The 19,215-nt window shown below is 43.6% G+C and overlaps 1 protein-coding gene across 1 annotated transcript in view; it reads right to left on the bottom strand.

Annotated features, from left to right (window-relative positions):
• Nucleotides 1-13,464: 13,464 nt before the first annotated feature.
• Nucleotides 13,465-19,215, bottom strand: part of LOC140738459 (gonadotropin-releasing hormone receptor-like) — a 45,904-nt gene continuing 40,153 nt past the window's right edge. Inside the window, exon 3 of the mRNA XM_073065756.1 lies at nucleotides 13,465-13,706. Within this exon, the coding sequence (XP_072921857.1) occupies nucleotides 13,465-13,706 (242 nt within the window). The remainder of the gene's footprint in view (nucleotides 13,707-19,215) is intronic.

The following is a 19,215-nucleotide window of genomic DNA, read 5'->3' on the forward strand; positions in this document are numbered from 1 at the left end:
CCCAGGGTAGAGATTTTTGATTGGAGAAAGGCTAACTTTGAGGAGATGCGAAAGGATTTAGAAGGAGTGGATTGGGACAATTTGTTTTATGGTAAGGATGTAATAGAGAAATGGCAGTAATTTAAAGGTGAAATTTTGAGGGTACAGAATCTTTATGTTCCTGTTAGGTTGAAAGGAAAGGTTAAAAGTTTGAGAGAGCCATGGTTTTCAAGGGATATTGGAAACTTGGTTAGGAAAAAGAGAGATATCTACAATAAATATAGGCAGCATGTAGTAAATGAGGTGCTCGAAGAATATAAAGAATGTAAGAAGAATCTTAAGAAAGAAATTAGAAAAGCTAAAAGAAAATATGAGGTTGTTTTGGCAAGTAAGGTGAAATAAATCCGAAGGGTTTCTACAGTTATATTAATAGCAAAAGGAAAGTGAGGGATAAAATTGGTCCCTTAGAGAATCAGAGTGGACAGCTATGTGTGGAATTGAAAGAGATGGGGGAGATTTTGAACAATTTGTTTTCTTCGGTATTCACTAAGGAGAAGGATATTGAATTGTGTAAGGTAAGGGAAACGAGTAGGGAAGTTATGGAAACTATGATGATTAAAGAGGAGGAAGTACTGGTGCTTTTAAGAAATATAAAAGTGGATAAATCTCCGGATCCTGACAGGATATTCCCTAGGACCTTGAGGGAGGTTAGTGTAGAAATAGCAGGGGCTCTGACAGAAATATTTCAAATGTCATTAGAAATGGGGATGGTGCTGGAGGACTGGCATATTGCTCATGTGGTTTCATTGTTTAAAAAGGGTTCTAAGTGTAAACCTAGCAATTATAGGTGTGCTGCCTTTATGGCAGTTATTTAGTTTATAATATTTTCGCTTAGTAATTTGTTAGCATTTTTTTAGTTAAAGTTAGGATTGTTTAAATCAATTTATTCGTCTGTAATACATCGCGGCTGCGATGACGTCACATCCGGGTTCGCCGCGTCTTGTGGGAAAATACCGGTTTGAGATACACGCAAGGGTAGGGGTCACTCACATGTGCCACCATAGCCCCGGCTAGGTTTTCTCTATGCACCAAAGACACAGTGAAAGCAACGCTGTAAGTCATTAGATAATCGATATGTTGAGTTAAAATGTTAACGCCGATTCTGTTAAAAGTAACGACGGTTGGTAAGGTTTATGTTTTCGTCAGTTAAAGAGTCGGGATAGTTTGTATTGAAGTGTATCTAAAGCAGTCAATGGAGCAGCTAGATTCTGACTGTATGCTGCACTTTAATGTAATGTAGTTATTGTAGTTTTACCTTTGCAAGTATTCACAATGTAAATGTGATATTTAGAAGGAAACAAACACTGTACCAATCTTGTATTGTTTTTCAACAGTTTTCACCATACGTTAATGTGAAGAGTGAACAGTAAATGGTTAATCTTACTGCGGCCTTGTTTGCATTGACTCTGGTTTATCTCGACGTTTACCTCGGCGTTACGTCACACCCGAGCGAGAACGTTACAATAGGCCTGTCAGTTTGACGTCAGTGGTGGGTAAATTAATGGAAAGTATTCTTAGAGATGGTATATATAATTATCTGGATAGACGGGGTCTGATTAGGAAAAGTCAACATGGATTTGTGCATAGAAGGTCATGTTTGACAAATCTTATTGAATTTTTTGAAGAGGTTACGAAGAAAATTGACAAGGGTAAAGCAGTGGATGTTGTCTATATGGACTTCGGTAAGGCCTTTGACAAGGTTCCGCATGGAAGGTTAGTTAGGAAGGTTCAGTTGTTAGATATTAATATTGAAGTAGTAAAATGGATTCAACAGTGGCTGGATGGGAGATGCCAGAGAGTAGTGGTGGATAAGTAGTTTGTCAAGTTGGAGATGGGTGACTAGTGGTGTGCCTCAGGGATCTTTACTGGTTCCAATGTTGTTTGTCATATACATTAATGATCTGGATGATGGGGTGGTAAATTGAATTAGTAAGTATGCAGATGATACTAAGGTAGATGGCATTGTGGATAATGAAGTAGGTTTTCAAAGTTTGCAGAGAGATTTAGGCCAGTTAGAAGAGTGGGCTGAACAATGGCAGATGGAGTTTAATGCTGATAATTGTGAGGTGCTACATTTTGGTAGGAATGATCCAAACAGGATATACATGGTAAATGGTAGGGCATTGAAGTATGCAGTAGAACAGAGTGATCTAGGAATAATGGTGCATAGTTCCCTGAAGGTGGAATCTCATGTGGATAGGGTGGTGAAGAAAGCTTGTTGGCCTTTAGGGTTAGGGCTTTTACGTTGTTGGCCTTTATAAATCAGAGCATTGAGTATAAGAGTTGGGATGTAATGTTAAAATTGTACAAGGCATCGGTAAGGCTGAATTTGGAGCATTGTGTACAGTTCTGGTCACCGAATTATAGGAAAGATGTCAACAAAATAGAGAGAGTACAGAGAAGATTTACTAGAATGTTACCTGGGTTTCAGCACCTAAGTTACAGGGAAAGATTGAACAAGTTAGGTTTTTATTCTTTGGAGCATAGAAGGTTGAGGGGTGTCTTGATAGAGGTTTTTAAAATTATGAGGGGGATAGATAGAATTGACGTGGATAGGCTTTTTCCATTGAGAGTAGGGGAGATTCAAACAAGAGGACATGAGTTGAGAGGGGGAAAAAGTTTAAGGATAACGAGGGGGTATTTCTTTACTCAGAGATTGGTAGCTGTATGGAACGAGCTTCCAGTAGAAGTGGTAGAGGCAGGTTCAGTATTGTCATTTAAAGTAAAGTTAAATAGGTACATGGACAGGAAAGGAATGGAGGGTTATGGACTGAGTGCGGGTCAGTGGGATTAGGTGAGAATAAGCATTCAGCATGGACTAGAAGGGCCAAGATGGCCTTTTTTTGTGCTGTAATTGTTATATGGTTATACAGTCAGACAGACATACTTTATTGATCCAGAGGGAAATTGGGTTTCATTACATTCGCACCAACCAAGAATAGGTAGAAATATAGCAATATAAAACCATAAATAATTAAATAATAATAAGTAAATTATGCCAAGTGGAAATTAGTCCAGGACCAGCCTGTTAGCTCAGGGTGTCTGACACTCCGAGGGAGAAGTTGTAAAGTTTGATGACCACAGGCAGGAATGACTTCCTATGACGTTCAGTGTTGTATCTCAGTGGAATGAGTCTCTGGCTGAATATACTCCTGTGCCTAACCAGTACATTATGGAGTGGGTGGGAGACATTGTCCAAGATGGCATGCAACTTGGACAGCATCCTCTTTTCAGACACCACCATCAGAGAGTCCAGTTCCACACCTACATCACTGGCCTTATGAATGAGTTTATTGATTCTGTTAGTGTCTGCTACCCTCAACCTGCTGCCCCAGCCCACAACAGCAAAGATGATAGCACTGGCCACCACAGACTTGTAGAACATCTTCAGCATCGTCCGGCAGATGTTAAAGGTCCTCAGTCTCCTCAAGAAATAGAGATGGCTCTGACCCTTCTTGTAGACAGCCTCAGTGTTCTTTGACCAGTCCAGTTTATTGTCGATTCGTATCCCCAGGTATTTGTAATTCTCCACCATGTCCACACTGACCCCTTGGATGGAAACAGGGGTCACCATTGCCTTAGCCCTCCTCAGGTTCACCACCAGCTCCTTAGTCTTTTTCACATTAAGCTGCAGATGATTCTGCTCGCACCATGCGACAAAGTTTCCCACCGTAGCCCTGTGCTCAGCCTCATCTCCCTTGCTGATGCATCCAACTATGGCAGAGTCATCAGAAAACTTCTGAAGATGGCAAGACTCCGTGCAATAGTTGAAGTCTGAGGTGTAGATGGTGAAGAGAAAGGGAGATAGGACAGTTACCTGTGGAGCCTCAGTGCTGCTGACCATTCTGTCTGACACACGGTGTTGCAAGTGCACGTACTGTGGTCTGCCAGTCAGGTAATCAATAATCCATGACACCAGGGAAGCATCCACCTGCATCATTGTCAGCTTCTCACCCAGCAGAGCAGGGCGGATGGTGTTGAACGCACTGGAGAAGTCAAAAAACATGACCCTCACAGTGCTTCCTGGCTTGTCCAGGTGGGCGTAGACACGGTTCCAGCAGATAGACGATGGCATCCTCAACTCCTAGTCAGGGCTGGTAGGCGAACTGGAGGGGGTCTAAGTGTGGACTAACCATAGGCCGGAGCTGCTCTAGAACAAGTCTCTCCAGGGTCTTCATGATGTGGGAGGTCAATGCCACTGGGGCGCGGCATCTTTGGTACAGGGACAAGGCAGGATGTCTTCCACAGCACAGGAACCCTCTGGTGACTCAGGCTCAGGTTAAAGTCATGGTGAAGTACTCCACATAGCTGGGGGGCACAGGGTTTGAGCACCCTGGGGCTGACACCATCCGGTCCTGCAGCCTTGCTTGGGTGGAGACGTTTCAGCTGTCTTCTCACCTGTTCAGCTGTGAAGCCCACCGTGGTGTTTTCAGATAGGGGAGGGGTGTAGTCATGGGAGCAGGGTGGGGGGCTGTGAGGAGGGGTAGGAAGTGAGAGTGGAGTATGTGTTGGGGGCCGACAACAGGTGAATCATGTGGGGGATGGGGAGGGGCCACAGTGTCAAATCTGTTGAAGAACTGGTTAAGTTCGTTGGCCCTGTCCACACTGCCTTGAGCTCCTCTGTTGCTAGTTTGCTGGAACCCAGTGATGGTTCTTATCCCACTCCAGACCTCTCTCATGTTGTTCTGCTGGAGTTTCCACTCAAGCTTCCTCCTATACCTGTCTTTAGTCTCCCTGATCTTGGCTTTCAGGTCCTTCTGTATTGTCCTCAGCTCCTCCCTATTTCCATTTCTAAACGCCCTCTTTTTAGCGTTCAGGATGTCCTTAATGTCCTTTGTTACCCATGGCTTGTTATTTGAATAACACAGATCTTGCCGGAACATTGCAGTCCACACAGATGTTGATGTAACCAGTGATGCACTCTGTGAGTCCATCAATGTCCTCTCCATGTGGCTCACAGAGTGCCTGCCAGTCTGTCACCTCAAAACAACCCTGGAGTGCTTCATTATCCTCCCCCGACCATTTCCTCACTGTCCTCAAGGTTGCAGGTTTACTCTTCACCAGATGCACGTAGCAGGGTTTGAGATGCACCAGGTTGTGATCTGACCTTCCCAGTGGGGGGAGGGGAGAGGAGCTGTATGCATCCTTAACGTTAGCATACATCAAGTCCAGGGTCCTCTCCCCTCTGGTTGTATAGCTCACATACTGCGTGAAGTTGGGCATATGGTTATATGGTTTCCTGACACAATATGTAGATAATTCTTCAAGAGGAGAAGATCTGGTATTGAGAAATGAACCTGGTCAGATGTCAGGTCTCTCAGTGGGAGAGCATTTTGGAGATAATGATCATAATCCTATCTCTTTTACCATAGCAATGGAGAGGGATAGGAACAGATGAGTTAGAAAAGCCTTTATTCGGAGTAAGGGGAAATATGAAGCTATCAGGCAGGAACATGGAAGCATAAATTGGGAACAGAAGTTCTCATAGAAACATAGGAAACCGACAGCACAATACAGGCCCTTTGGCTCACATAGATGTGCCAAACATGTCCTTACCTTTGAACTACCAAGGCTTACCCATAGCCCTCTATTTTTCTAAGGTCCAGAATTCTTTTAAAATACCCTATCGATTCTGCCCCCACCAATGCCGCCGGCAGCCCATTCCACACACTCACCACTCTCTGCGTAAAAAAACTTACCCCTGATATCTCCTCTGTACCTGCTTCCAAGCACCTTAAAACTAACTCCTCTCGTGTTAGCCATTTCAGCCCTGGGAAAAAGCCTCTGACTATCCACACGATCAATGCCTCTCATTATGTTGTACACCTCCATCAGGTCACCTCTCATCCTCCGCTGCTCCAAGGAGAAAAGGTCGAGTTCATAAGACATGCTCCCCAATCCAGGCAACATCCTTGTAAATCTCCTCTGCACCCTTTCTATGGTTTCCACATCCTTCCTGTAGTGAGGCGACCAGAACTGAGTGCAGTACTCCAAGTGGGGTCTGACCATGGGCCTATATAGCTGCAACATTACCTCTCAGCTCTTAAACTCAATCCCACAATTGATGAAGGCCAATGCATCGTATGCCTTCTTAACCACAGTCAACCTGTGTAGCAGCTTTGAGTGTCTTATGGACTCAGACCCCAAGATCCCTATGATCCTCCATACTCCCAAGGGTCTAGCCATCAATGCTACATCTGCCATCATATTTGACCTACCAAAATGAACCACCTCACACTTACCTGGGTTGAACTGCATCTGCTACTTCTTACGGCAAACACGAGGAAATCTGCAGATGCTGGAAATTCAAGCAACACACACAAAATGCTGGTGGAACGCAGCAGGCCAGGCAGCATCTATAGGGAGAAGTGCTGTCAATGTTTTGGGCCGAGACCCTTTGTCAGGACGCATTAGGGTTAGGGTTAGGGTCAGGATGAAGGGTCTTGGCCCAAAATGTCGACAGCGCTTCTCCCTATAGATGCTGCCTGGCCTGCTGCATTCCACCAGCATTTTGTGTCTGCCACTTCTTAGCCCAGTTTTGCATCCTATCAATGTCCCGCTTTAACCTCTGACAGCCCTCCACACTATCCACAACACCCCCAAACTTTGTGTCATCAGCAAATTTACTAACCCATCACACCAATTCTTCATCCAGGAAACTGCCTTCCTTCAGAATTTAGCTCTCACATCGCCCTTCTTGTCCCAATCCAAAAAACAACTGTTGGAAGTCACCTTCCTTTTTAAACTCTCCACGCTGTCCTGTCTACGTCACGCGCCTGTGCAGTCTCACCCTTCTAGTACTCGAAGAAGTTTTTAAAAAAACTGCCTTCCTTCAGAATTTAGCTCTCACGCTGCTCCGCTTGTCCTGATCCAAAAGTCATTCCTACAATCACCAATCCGTAGTGAATACTGCAGCAAAGTATTCATTAAGTACCTCTGCTATCTCCTACGGTTCCATACACACTTTCCCACTGTTACATTTGATTGGTCCTATTCTCTCACATCTTATCCTCTTGCTCTTCACATACTTGTAGAATGCCTCGGGCTTTTCCTTAATCCTGTCTGCCAAGGCCTTCTCATGGCCCCTTCTGGCTCTGCTAATATCATTCTTACGTTCCTTCCGTCTCATTGGTAGGTATCTATGCAGAACCCCATGCAAATATCTGCTGAACATTTGCCACATTTCTCTCATACGTTTCCCTGAGAACATCTTTTCCATTTTATGCTTCCAAGTTCCTGCCTGATAGTCTTATATTTCCTCTTACTCCAATTAAACATTTCCCTAACTTGTCTGTTCCTTTCCCTCAGCAATGCTATGGTAAAAGAGATAGAATTGTGATCACTATCTCCAAAATACTCTCCCACTGAGAGACCTGACACCTGACCAGGATTATTTCCCAATACCAAATCAAGTACAGCCTCTCCTCTTGTAGGCTTATCTACAGATTGTGTCAAGAAACCTTCCTGAACACACCAAACAAGCTCCACCCCATTGAAGCCTCTCACTCTAGGGACATGCCAATCAATATTTGGGAAATTAAAATGTCCCACCACAACAACCTTGTTATTAAAACCATAGAACATTACAGCACAGAAACAGGCCTTTTGGCCGTTCTTGGCTGTGCCGAACCATTTGTCTGCCTAGTCCCACTGACCTGCACCTGGCCCATATCCCTCCATACACCTCTCATCCATGTACCTGTCCAAGTTTTTCTTAAATGTTAAAAGTGAGCCCACATTTACCATTTCATCTGGCAGCTCATTCCACACTCCCACCACTCTCTGTGTGAAAAAGTCCCCCCTAAAGCTCCCTTTAAACTTTTCCCCCTTCACCCTTAACCCATGTCCTCTGGTTTTTTTCTCCCCTAGCCTCAGTGGAAAAAGCTTGCTTGCATTCACTCGATCTATACCCATCATAATTTTATATACCTCTATCAAATCTCCCCTCATTCTTCTACACTTCAAGGAATAAAGCCCTAACCTAGTCAACCTTTCTCTGTAACTCAGTTTCTCAAGTCCCGGCAACATCCTTGTAAACCTTCTCTGCACTCTTTCAACCTTATTAATATCCTTCCTGTAATTTGGTGACCAAAATTGCACACAATACTCCAAATTCAGCCTCACCAATGCCTTACACAACCTCACCATTACATTCCAACTCTTATACTCAATACTTTGATTTATAAAGGCCAATGTACCAAAAGCTCTCTTTACAACCCTATCTACCTGTGACGCCACTTTTAGGGAATTTTGTATCCGTATTCCTAGATTCCTCTGTTCTACTGCACTCCTCAGTGCCCTACCATTTACCTTGTATGTTCTACCTTGGTTTTTCCTTCCAAAGTGCAATACCTCACACTTGTCTGTATTAAACTCAATCTGCCATTTTTCAGCCCATTTTTCCAGCTGGTCCAGATCCCTCTGCAAGCTTTGAAAACCTTCCTCACTGTCCACTACACCTCCAATCTTTGTATCGTAAGCAAACTTGCTGATCCAATTTACCACATTATCATCCAGATCATTGATATAGATGACAAATAACAATGGACCCAGCACTGATCCCTGTGGCACACCACTAATCACAGGCCTCCACTCAAAGAAGCAATTCTCCACTACCACTCTCTGATTTCTCCGATTGAGCCAATGTCTAATCGAATTTACTAACTGTCCTAACTCATTTCCTAATAGAAGATCTAATATTGCATCCTCTGCAGTTGGTACCTCTATATATCATAATCATATAACCATGTAACAATTACAGCATGGAAACAGGCCATCTCGGCCCTTCTAGTCCGTGCCGAACACTTACTCTCACCTAGTCCCACTGACCTGCACTCAGCCCATAACCCTCCATTCCTTTCCTGTCCATATACCTATCCAGTTTTACTTTAAATTACAATGCCAAACCTGCCTCTACCACTTCTACTGGAAGCTCGTTCCACACAGCTACCACTCTCTGAGTAAAGAAATTCCCCTTCGTGTTACCCTTAAACTTTTGCCCCCTAACTCTCTACTCATGTCCTCTTGTTTGAATCTCCCCTACTCTCAATGGAAAAAGCCTATCCACGTCAACTCTATCTATCCCCCTCATAATTTTAAATACCTCTATCAAGTCCCCTCTCAACCTTCTATGCTCCAAAGAATAAAGACCTAACTTTTTCAATCTTTCCCTGTAACTTAGGTGCTGAAACCCAGGTAACATTCTAGTAAATCTTCTCTGTACTCTCTGTTTTGTTGACATCTTTCCTATAATTGGGTGACCAAAACTGTACACAATACTCCAAGCAACACACACAAAATGCTGGTGGAACACAGCAGGTCAGGCAGCATCTATAGGGAGAAGCGCTGTCGATGTTTCGGGCCGAGACCCTTCGTCAGGACTAACTGAAAGGAAAGATAGTAAGAGATTTGAAAGTAGGAGGGGGAGGGGAAAATGTGAAATGATAGGAGAAGACCGGAGGGGGAGGGGTGAAGCTGAGAGCCAGAAAGGTGTTTGGCACAAGGGATACAGAGCTAGAGAAGGGAAAGGATCATGGGACGGGAGGCCTAGGGAGAAAGAAAGGGGGAGAGGAGCACCAGAGGGAGATGGAATGAGTACTTTGCTTCAGTATTTACCAAGAAAAAAGATATGTAAGACCAGATGATCAGTGCTGAATGTATAAATAGGTTAGGGTGTTTAGAGAACAAGTGGGAGAAAGTGTTTGGCCTCCTAATGAGTATTGAGGTGGCTGGGTTCCTAGGGCCTAATGGGATTTACCCCAGGTTATTGAAGAAGACAATAGATGAGATTGCTGGGGCCTTGACTGGTTTCATCATGTCCTCTCTAGGGACAGGTGAGGTCCAGGAGGACTGGTGATTGGCTAATGTTGTACTTCTATTTAAGAAGGGAACAAGGGAAAATTCTGGGAACTATAGACTGGTGGGTCTCACATCAATTGAAGGCAAATTGCTATCAAAAACTCTTAGGGAGAAGATATATGAGCATTTGGAGACCCATGGCCTAATTAGGGAGAGCCAGCATGGCTTGTTGTGCCTTACAAACTTGACTGAGTTTTTTGATAAGATGATGAGAGAGATTGATGAGTGTATGTTATCCACATGGATTTGAGTAAGGCATCTGTCAAAATCAAAGGGTAATGGTTGAAGGGACTAATTCGAACTGGAAGTCTGTAATTAGTGGTGCTCCACAGAGATCTGTGCTGAGACTTCTGCTGTTTGTGATGTATATAAATGACCTGGATGAGAATGTAGAATGGGTGGGTTTGTAACTTTGTGGATGATGCCAAGATTGGTGGAGTTGTGGATAGTGCAGAAGACTGGCAAAAAATACAGCACAATGCAGATCAGTTGCAGAGATGGGCTGAAAAATGGCAGACTGCGTTTAACCCAGATAAATGTGAGGTGTTGCACCTTGGTAGGGCAAATGCAAGGAGACAGTGTACTGTTAGGGGCAAGGTCCTTACCAGTGTTGCTGAGCAGAGAGATCTTGGGATCCAAGTTCATAGTTCCTTGGAAGTGGCTACACAGGCCAATAAGGTGGTTAAGAAGGCTTATGGAATGTTTGCTTTTGTTAGTTGTAGCATTGAGTTTAAAAGTCAAGAAGTTTTTTTTGCAACTTTATATAACTCTGGTTAGACCACATCTGGAATATTGCGCACAGTTCTAGTCACCCCATGATAGGAAGGCTTTAGAGAGGGTGCAGAAGAGGTTTACCAGGCTGCTGCCTGGTTTAGAGGACATGTGCTATTATGAGAGGCTGGATAAAGTGGCTTGTTTTCTCTGGAGGGGCGAAGGCTGAGGGAAGATCTGATAGAGGTTTATAAGATTATGAGATTAAATAGGGAGTATTTGTTTCCCAGTGTTGAAATATCTAATACCAGAGCACAGCATTGAAAGTGAGAGGGGGTAGGTTCAAAGGGTATGTGAGGGGTAGGTTTTTTACCCAGAGAGTGGTGAATGCTTGGAATCTGATATGGTGGTAGAGGCAAATATGTTCGAGGCTTTTAAGAGATGTTTGGATTGGTACATGGATGTAAGAAAGATGAAGGGAATCGACATGATGTATGAGGGAGGAATTAGTGTTTAAGCGTTTTTAATTTGCTTTTTAGCTGGTTCAGCACAACACTGTGGGCCAAAGATCTTCTGGTAAGATGGTGGCACATTCAGTCATTGTGGCTTCTACAGGGTCATCAAAAGGTGCTACTGTTCTATTTAAATGTACTTCTAATGATCACAAGATCCTGCTATACATTAGGAAGTTGAAGTTCTGCAGGTCTACACCATCAGTGAGTTGCTCGCTGGCGGAGAAAATGAAGGAGGTGCGCAACGTGCTGCTGCCTGAGTCGAAGGAGGCTTTAGTCTAATAGAAAATGACCATTTTTGTTGTTTTTCTTGAGATTGAAAGGTCCTTTTGGACAATTGTTAATCTGGTATGCTGCAAGTTTGATTCACTGACTTATTGACTGAGAACAGGGGCAGATGGTGGGAGAGTTGTGTGACCTCGTTGTAGCAAGGACTAGGCCTCAAGCCACGATTGTAGCTGCCAGGAGAGGGCTGTTGAAGTTGGTGTGCTTCATCAGGGACGGTGTGGTGTGGCATCCAGGTCACAGTCGGTGCTGCCCTCCCAGGGCTTCGCTCAGCAGGAGACAAGCTCTGTCATGGTCAACTGCAGATTTTGGTAGCACTCAGTGGACTCAGGGCCTCAAGCCACAAGATCACCTGTTTTACAGCCACCAGGAGAGAGGTATTGAGTTAGTGCGAGGGCTCAATTTGGTGCTGCCCCCCTGTTTTACACTTGGCAGAGGACAAGCTCAATTATGGTTGGCTGAAGATTTCAATGGACTGAAGGGTCTGCACTGTGTACATATATTGTCAGGGCCAACGCGTTCGACCAGAAGTGGTGTGGCGTGGCATCCAGACTGGAGTCGGTGCTGCCACCCCCCCCCCCCCCCCCCCCCACCCACTGATGTTCGCTTGGCGGGAGACAGACTCTATTTCATTATTGTGGTCAACTGTGGATTGATGGTGCAAGTTTTGTATCTTGACTCTGGAGTCACGCTGTTACATTTGGCTGTATTCTTGAGTGTTCATACTTGATGGAATTACAATTAAACTTAAATTGAAGGGCTTATTCCTGTGCTGTTCAGTTCTATGTTCTATAAGCACTATGAGTTGAGTTGTGTTGTGGAGGCCTCAGATTTTTTTTTCCCAAGGAACAGCTGCTGATCATGCACTGGGACATTCCAGATTTATTTAGTGAGACTGCATCAGAGGATTAAGTACAGCATAACTTCACACAGAGCATAATGAATAACACAGAATGTATAGTGAATGTATCATGATTGTGCTGCTCCAATTTCTCAAAACAGCCCCCCATGACAAATGTGAAAATATTGAAAATCTTCTGGTTTTGGATGGGTTTGCTGTTCAAAATAGCATCTGTTGTACTTTTGTACTGACGGAGTAACCAAACTCTGAGATGTTTTAACACATCCTTTATGCCTTTAACCGATGCTGCATTAAGAACATTGTAATTTGCCCACATAAACATTGCACATAAACTGATTAACTGCATTGATTATAAAGGCATGTGCTGCATTTAAGGGCAAAGGTTTCCATAAAATGGTCTGCACTATTGTTGAAAATGGCACACCATGGAAATGGCAAAATCTGGTCTGTTGGACTGTGAGAAGACATGTGTTTAGCACAACACATACTCCGGTCCTAAGAGGGGATCAACAGTGGAAAGGTTGAGCAGCTCAGGTTCCTGGGTATTAGCATCTCAGTGGATTTGTCATGGGTCCAACACATTGATGTAATTATAAACAAGACACACCAGCAGCTCAATTTCATTCAGAGTGTGAGGGGATTGGATATGACATGATGAAAGACTCTTATTAATTTCTACTGATGTATGGTGAAGAACATTCTGGCTAGTTACATCACAGCCCAGAATGGAGCCTGCAATGCACAGGATTGCAAGAAACTGGGAGGGCTGTAGTCAGTTCCATCCAGGCACAGCCTTTTACATCACTGAGAACATCTTCAAGAGGTGGGATCTCAAGCCAGTATCCATTATTTAGGACTACACCTCCAGGACATTCTCTCTTCATATGACTATGATCTTATTCCTCTTTTGCACTATTTCTTCATTTTTGAAACTCATTGTAGTTTGTGCAGTATGTCTTCCACTGCACTGCTGCCACAAAACAACACATTTCACAAATATATCAGTAAAAATAAACCTGATTCTGAGCATTTGTTTGGTCTGTCTGTAAATTAACTTGGTCCAAGCATTGTCTTTCAAAACATAGTCCTGGGTGTGCCAATGATACTGTAGCATTCCTAAGGTGACAGTAACAGCAGCAAGATATCTGAGCACTGGACAATAAACAATGAAAAGATAAGCATCACAATTGAGATAAACTAAGAAAAATACCAGTAAATAAGTGGATCAAGGCAAGGATTCAGTAATCCAAACACAAATAGAAAGTGGTTGATTGCTTCAGGCAATTTATATTCCAGATCAGGATCAAACCAATACCAGATTCCCATCAGGTAGTATGGGGTCCAGCAGATGATGAAAGATGTGACAAAAGCAATGGTCATTTTCATTGTTTTCATACGAGCTTTTGGTATGCCGTTCCTTGACTGGTTCAGATCCATCTCTGCAAAATAAATAAGTCCAACAATTCCTAGAGTTATACTGATATTAGTAGAGAATACCAAAAAGAAAAATACTTTCAGTAAAGCACAGAATTTCTTTGTTCTCAGAAAGAGCATCAAGCGGACGTGTGCACTGGACACCAAGAAAATTAGAAACATAGAAACATAGAAAACCCACAGCACAATACAGGTCTTTTGGCCCACAATGGTGAGTCATACACGTACTTACTTTAGAAATTACCTAGGGTTACACATAGCTCTCTATTTTTCTAATGTACCTATCCAGGAATCTCTTAAAAGACCCTATCGTATCTGCCTCCATCACCATCACCGGCAGCCCATTCCATGCACTCACTACTCTCTGCATAAAAAACTTATAGAACACAGAACATAGAATAGTACAGCACATTACAGGCCCTTCGGCCCACAATGTTGTGCCGACCCTCAAACCCTGCCTCCCATATAACCCCCCACCTTAAATTCCTCCATATACCTGTCTAGTAGTCTCTTAAACTTCACTAAGTGTATCTGCCTCCACCACTGACTCAGGCAGAGCATTCCACGCACCAACCACTCTCTGAGTGAAAAACCTTCCTCTAATATCCCCCTTGAACTTCCCTCCCCTTACCTTAAAGCCATGTCCTCTTGTACTGAGCAGTGGTGCCCTGGGGAAGAGGTGCTGGCTGTCCACTCTGTCTATTCCTCTTAATATCTTGTACACCTCTATCATGTCTCCTCTCATCCTCCTTCTCTCCAAAGAGTAAAGCCCTAGCTCCCTTAATCTCTGATCATAATCCATACTCTCTAAACCAGGCAGCATCCTGGTAAATCTCCTCTGTACCCTTTCCAATGTTTCCACATCCTTCCTATGGTGAGGTGACCAGAACTGGACACAGTACTCCAACTGTGGCCTAACCAGAGTTTTATAGAGCTGCATCATTACATCGCGTCTCTTAAAATCTATCCCTCGACTTATGAAAGCTAACACCCCATGAGCTTTATTAACTACCCTATCTACCTGTGAGGCAACTTTCAGGGATCTGTGTACATGTACCCCCAGATCCCTCTGCTCCTCCACACTACCAAGTATCCTGCCATTTACTTTGTACTCTGCCTTGGAGTTTGTCCTTCCAAAGTGTACCACCTCACACTTCTCCCGGTTGAAATCCATCTGCCACTTCTCAGCCCACTTCTGCATCCTATCAACGTCTCTCTGCAATCTTCAACAATCCTCAACACTATCCACAACACCACCAACCTTTGTGTTGTCTGCAAACTTGCCAACCCACCCTTCTACCCCCGCATCAAGGTCATTAATATAAATCACAAAAAGTAGAGGTCCCAGAACCAATCCTTCTGGGACACCACTGGTCACAACCCTCCAATCTGAATGTACTCCCTCTACCACGACCCTCTGCTTTCTGCAGGCAAGCCAATTCTGAATCTACCTGGCCAAACTTCCCTGGATCCCATGCCTTCTGACTTTCTGAATAAGCGTATCATGTTGTACCTAGTCAAAAGCCTTACTAAAATCCATGTAGATCACATCCACTGCACTACCCTCATCTATATGCCTGGTCACCTCCTCAAAGAACTCTATCAGGTTGGTTAGGCATGATCTGCCCTTCACAAAGCCATGCTGATTGCCCCTGATCAGACCATGATTCTCTAAATGCCCATAGATCCTATCTCTAAGAATCTTTTCCAACAGCTTTCCCACCATAGACGTAAGGCTCACTGGTCTATAATTACCTGGACTATCCCTACTACCTTTTTTGAACAAGGGGACAACATTCGCCTCCCTCCAATCCTCCGGTACCATTCCAGTGGACAACGAGGACATAAAGATCCTAGCCAGAGGTTCAGCAATCTCTTCCCTTGCCTCGTTGAGCAGCCTGGGGAATATTCTGTCAGGTCCCGGGGACTTATCCATCCTAATGTATTTTAACAACTCCAACACCTCCTCTCCCTTAATATCAACATGCTCCAGAACATCAATCTCACTCATATTGTCCTCACCGTCATCAAGTTCCCTCTCAATGGTGAATACCAAAGAGAAGTATTCATTGAGGACCTCGCTCACTTCCACAGCCTCCAGGCACATCTTCCCACTTTTATCTCTAATCTGTCCTACCTTCACTCCTGTCATCCTTTTGTTCTTCACATAATTGAAGAATGCCTTGTGTTTTCCTTTACCCTACTCACCAAGGCCTTCTCATGCCCCCTTCTTGCTCTTCTCAGCCCCTTCTTAAGCTCTTTCTTGCTACCCTGTATTCCTCAATAGACCCATCTGATCCTTGCTTCCTAAACCTCATGTATGCTGCCTTCTTCCACCTGACTAGATTTTCCACTTCACTTGTCACCCATGGTTTCTTCACCCTACCATTCTTTATCTTCCTCACTGGGACAAATTTATCCCTAACATCCTGCAAGAGATCCTTAAACATCAACCTCATGTCCATAGTACATTTCCCTCCAAAAACATCATCCCAATTCACACCCGCAAGTTCTAGCCTTGTAGCCTCATAATTTGCCCTTCCCCAATTAAAAATTTTCCTGGCCTCTCTGATTCTATCCTTTTCCATGATAATGCTAAAGGTCAGGGAGTGGTGATCACTGTCCCCCAGATGCTCACCCACTGACAGATCTGTGACCTGACCCGGTTCGTTACCTAATACTAGATCTAGTATGGCATTCCCCCTAGTCAGCCTGTCAACATACTGTGACAGGAATCCATCCTGGACACACTTAACAAACTCTGCCCCATCTAAACCCTTGGAACTAATCAAGTGCCAATCAATATTAGGGAAGTTAAAGTCACCCATGATAACAACCCTGTTATTTTTGCACCTTTCCAAAATCTGCCTCCCAATCTGCTCCTCGGTATCTCTGCTGATACCAGGGGGCCTATAGAATAGTAGAGTAACTGCTCCCTTCCTGTTCCTGACTTCCACCCTAACTGACTCAAAAGAGGATCCTGCTACATTACCCATCCTTTCTGCAGCTGTAATAGTATCCCTGACCAGTAATGCCACCCCTCCTCCCCTTTCCCCCCTCTTTATCCCTTTTAAAGCACTGAAATCCAGGAATATTGAGAATCCATTCCTGCCCTGGTGCCAGCCAAGTCTCCATAATGGCCACTACATCATAATTCCATGTTTGACATGTTTGACATTCCATGTTTGACATCTCCTCTGTACCTACTTCCAATCACCTTAAAACAGTGCTCTCTCATGATAGCCATTTTAGCTCTGCAAAAAGGCCACTGATTATACCAAATGTACCATCTCACACTCATCTGGGTTGAACTCCATTTGCTACTTCTCAGCCCAGTTTTACATTCTATCAATGTCTTGCTGTAACCTCTGACAGCCCTTCACACTATCCACAACACACCCATCCTTTGTGTCATTAGGAAATTTACTAACCCATCCCTCCACTTCCTCATTTATAAAAATCACAAAGAGAAGGGTCCCAGAACTGATCCCTGAGGCACATCACCTTCTTGTAGAATATGGCCTGTCTACAACCATTCTTTGCCTTCTGTGGGCAAGCTAATTCTGGATCGACAAAGCAAGGTCCCCTTAGAACCCATGCCTCTTTACTTTCTCAATAAGCCTTGCATGGGGTACCTTATCAAATGCATTGCTGAAGTCCATATACACTATATTTTTTTTGGGTAATTTATTTTTTTATTGAAGTTCATCATCAAACAAACATTTCCATAAGATGTATTTCAGACATTGTACATATCCTTTATCAATATGCTTAGTCACATCCACAAAAATTTCAATCGGGCTCATAAGGCATTACCTGCCTTTGACAAAACCATGCTGACTATCCCTAAACATATGCCTTTCCAAATGTTCATCAATGCTGCCTCTCAGGATCTTTTCCAATAACTTACCAACCACTGAAGTAAGACTCACTGGTCTATAATTTCCTAGACTATCTCTACTCCCTTTCTTGAATAAGGGAACAACATCTGCAACCCTCCAATCCTCTGGAACCTTCCCCACCCCTATTGATGATGCAAAGCCCATTGCCAGAAGCTCAGGAATCTCCTCCCTCACCTCCCATAGTGACCTGGGGTGAATCTTGTCCAGTCCTGGAGACTTATCCAACTTGATGCTTTCCAAAACCTCCAGCATATCCTCTTTCTTAATGTCTATATGCTCAAGGTTTTCAATCCACTGTAAGTCATCTCTACAATTGCCAAGATCCTTTTCCATAGTGAATACTGAAGCAAAGTATTCATTAAGTATATCTTCTATCTACTCCGGTTCCATCCACACGTTTCTACTGTCACACTTGATTGGTCCTATTCTCTCACATCTTATCCTATTGCTCTTAACATACTTGTAGAATATCTAGGGGTTTTCTTTAATCCTGCTCGCCAAGGTCTTCTCATGGCCCTTCTGGCTCTCCTAAAACTCCTTCCTGCTAACCTCATAATCTTCTAGATTCATATCATTACTTGGTTTTTTGAACCTTTTGTAAGCTTTTCTTTTCTTCTTGACTAGATTTTCAACAGCCCCTTTGTACCGGACGATGCTGAGGATGTTCTACGAGTCTGTGGTGGCCAGTGCTATCAATTTTGCTGTTGTGTGCTGGGGCAGCAGGCTGAGGGTAGCAGACACCAACAGAATCAACAAACTCATTCGTAAGGCCAGTGATGTTGTGGGGGTGGAACTGGACTCTCTGACAGTGGTGTCTGAAAAGAGGATGCTGTCCAAGTTGCATGCCATCTTGGACAATGTCTCCCATCCACTTCATAACGTACTGGTTAGGCACAGGAGTACGTTCAGCCAGAGACTCATTCCACCGAGATGCAACACTGAGCATCATAGGAAGTAATTCCTGCCTGTGGCCACCAAACTACAACTCCTCCCTCAGAGTGTCAGACACCCTGAGCCAATAGGCTGGTCCTGGACTTATTTCCACTTGGAGTAATTTACTTATTATTTACTTATAATTTACTTATTATTATTTAATTATTTATGGTTTTATATTGCTATATTTCTACATATTCTTGCTATTCTTGGTTGGTGCGACTGTAACGAAACCCAATTTCCCTCTGGATCAATAAAGTATGTCTGTCTGTCTGTCTGTACACCATGGTTTTTGTTCCCTACCAACCTTTTCTTGTCTCATTGGAAAATACCTATGCAGAACACCACACAAATATTCCCTAAACATTTGTCACATTTCTGCTGTACATTTCCCTGAGAATAACTGTTCCCAATTTATGCTTCCATGTTTCTACCTGATAGCTTCATATTTTTCCTTACTCCAGTTAAACACTTTCCTAACTTGTCTGTTCCTATCCCTCTCCAATGCTTTGGTGAAGGAAATAGAATTGTGATCATTATCTCCAAAATGTTCTTCCACTGAAAGACCTGACACCTGACCAGGTTCATTTCCCAATACCAGATCAAATACGGCCTCTCCTCTTGTAGGCTTATCTACATAGTGTGTCCAGAAATCTTCCTGAACACACCTAACAAACTC

This window comes from Hemitrygon akajei, chromosome 2, assembly GCF_048418815.1.
Source record: "Hemitrygon akajei chromosome 2, sHemAka1.3, whole genome shotgun sequence".
Taxonomy (NCBI): Eukaryota; Metazoa; Chordata; class Chondrichthyes; order Myliobatiformes; family Dasyatidae; genus Hemitrygon; species Hemitrygon akajei.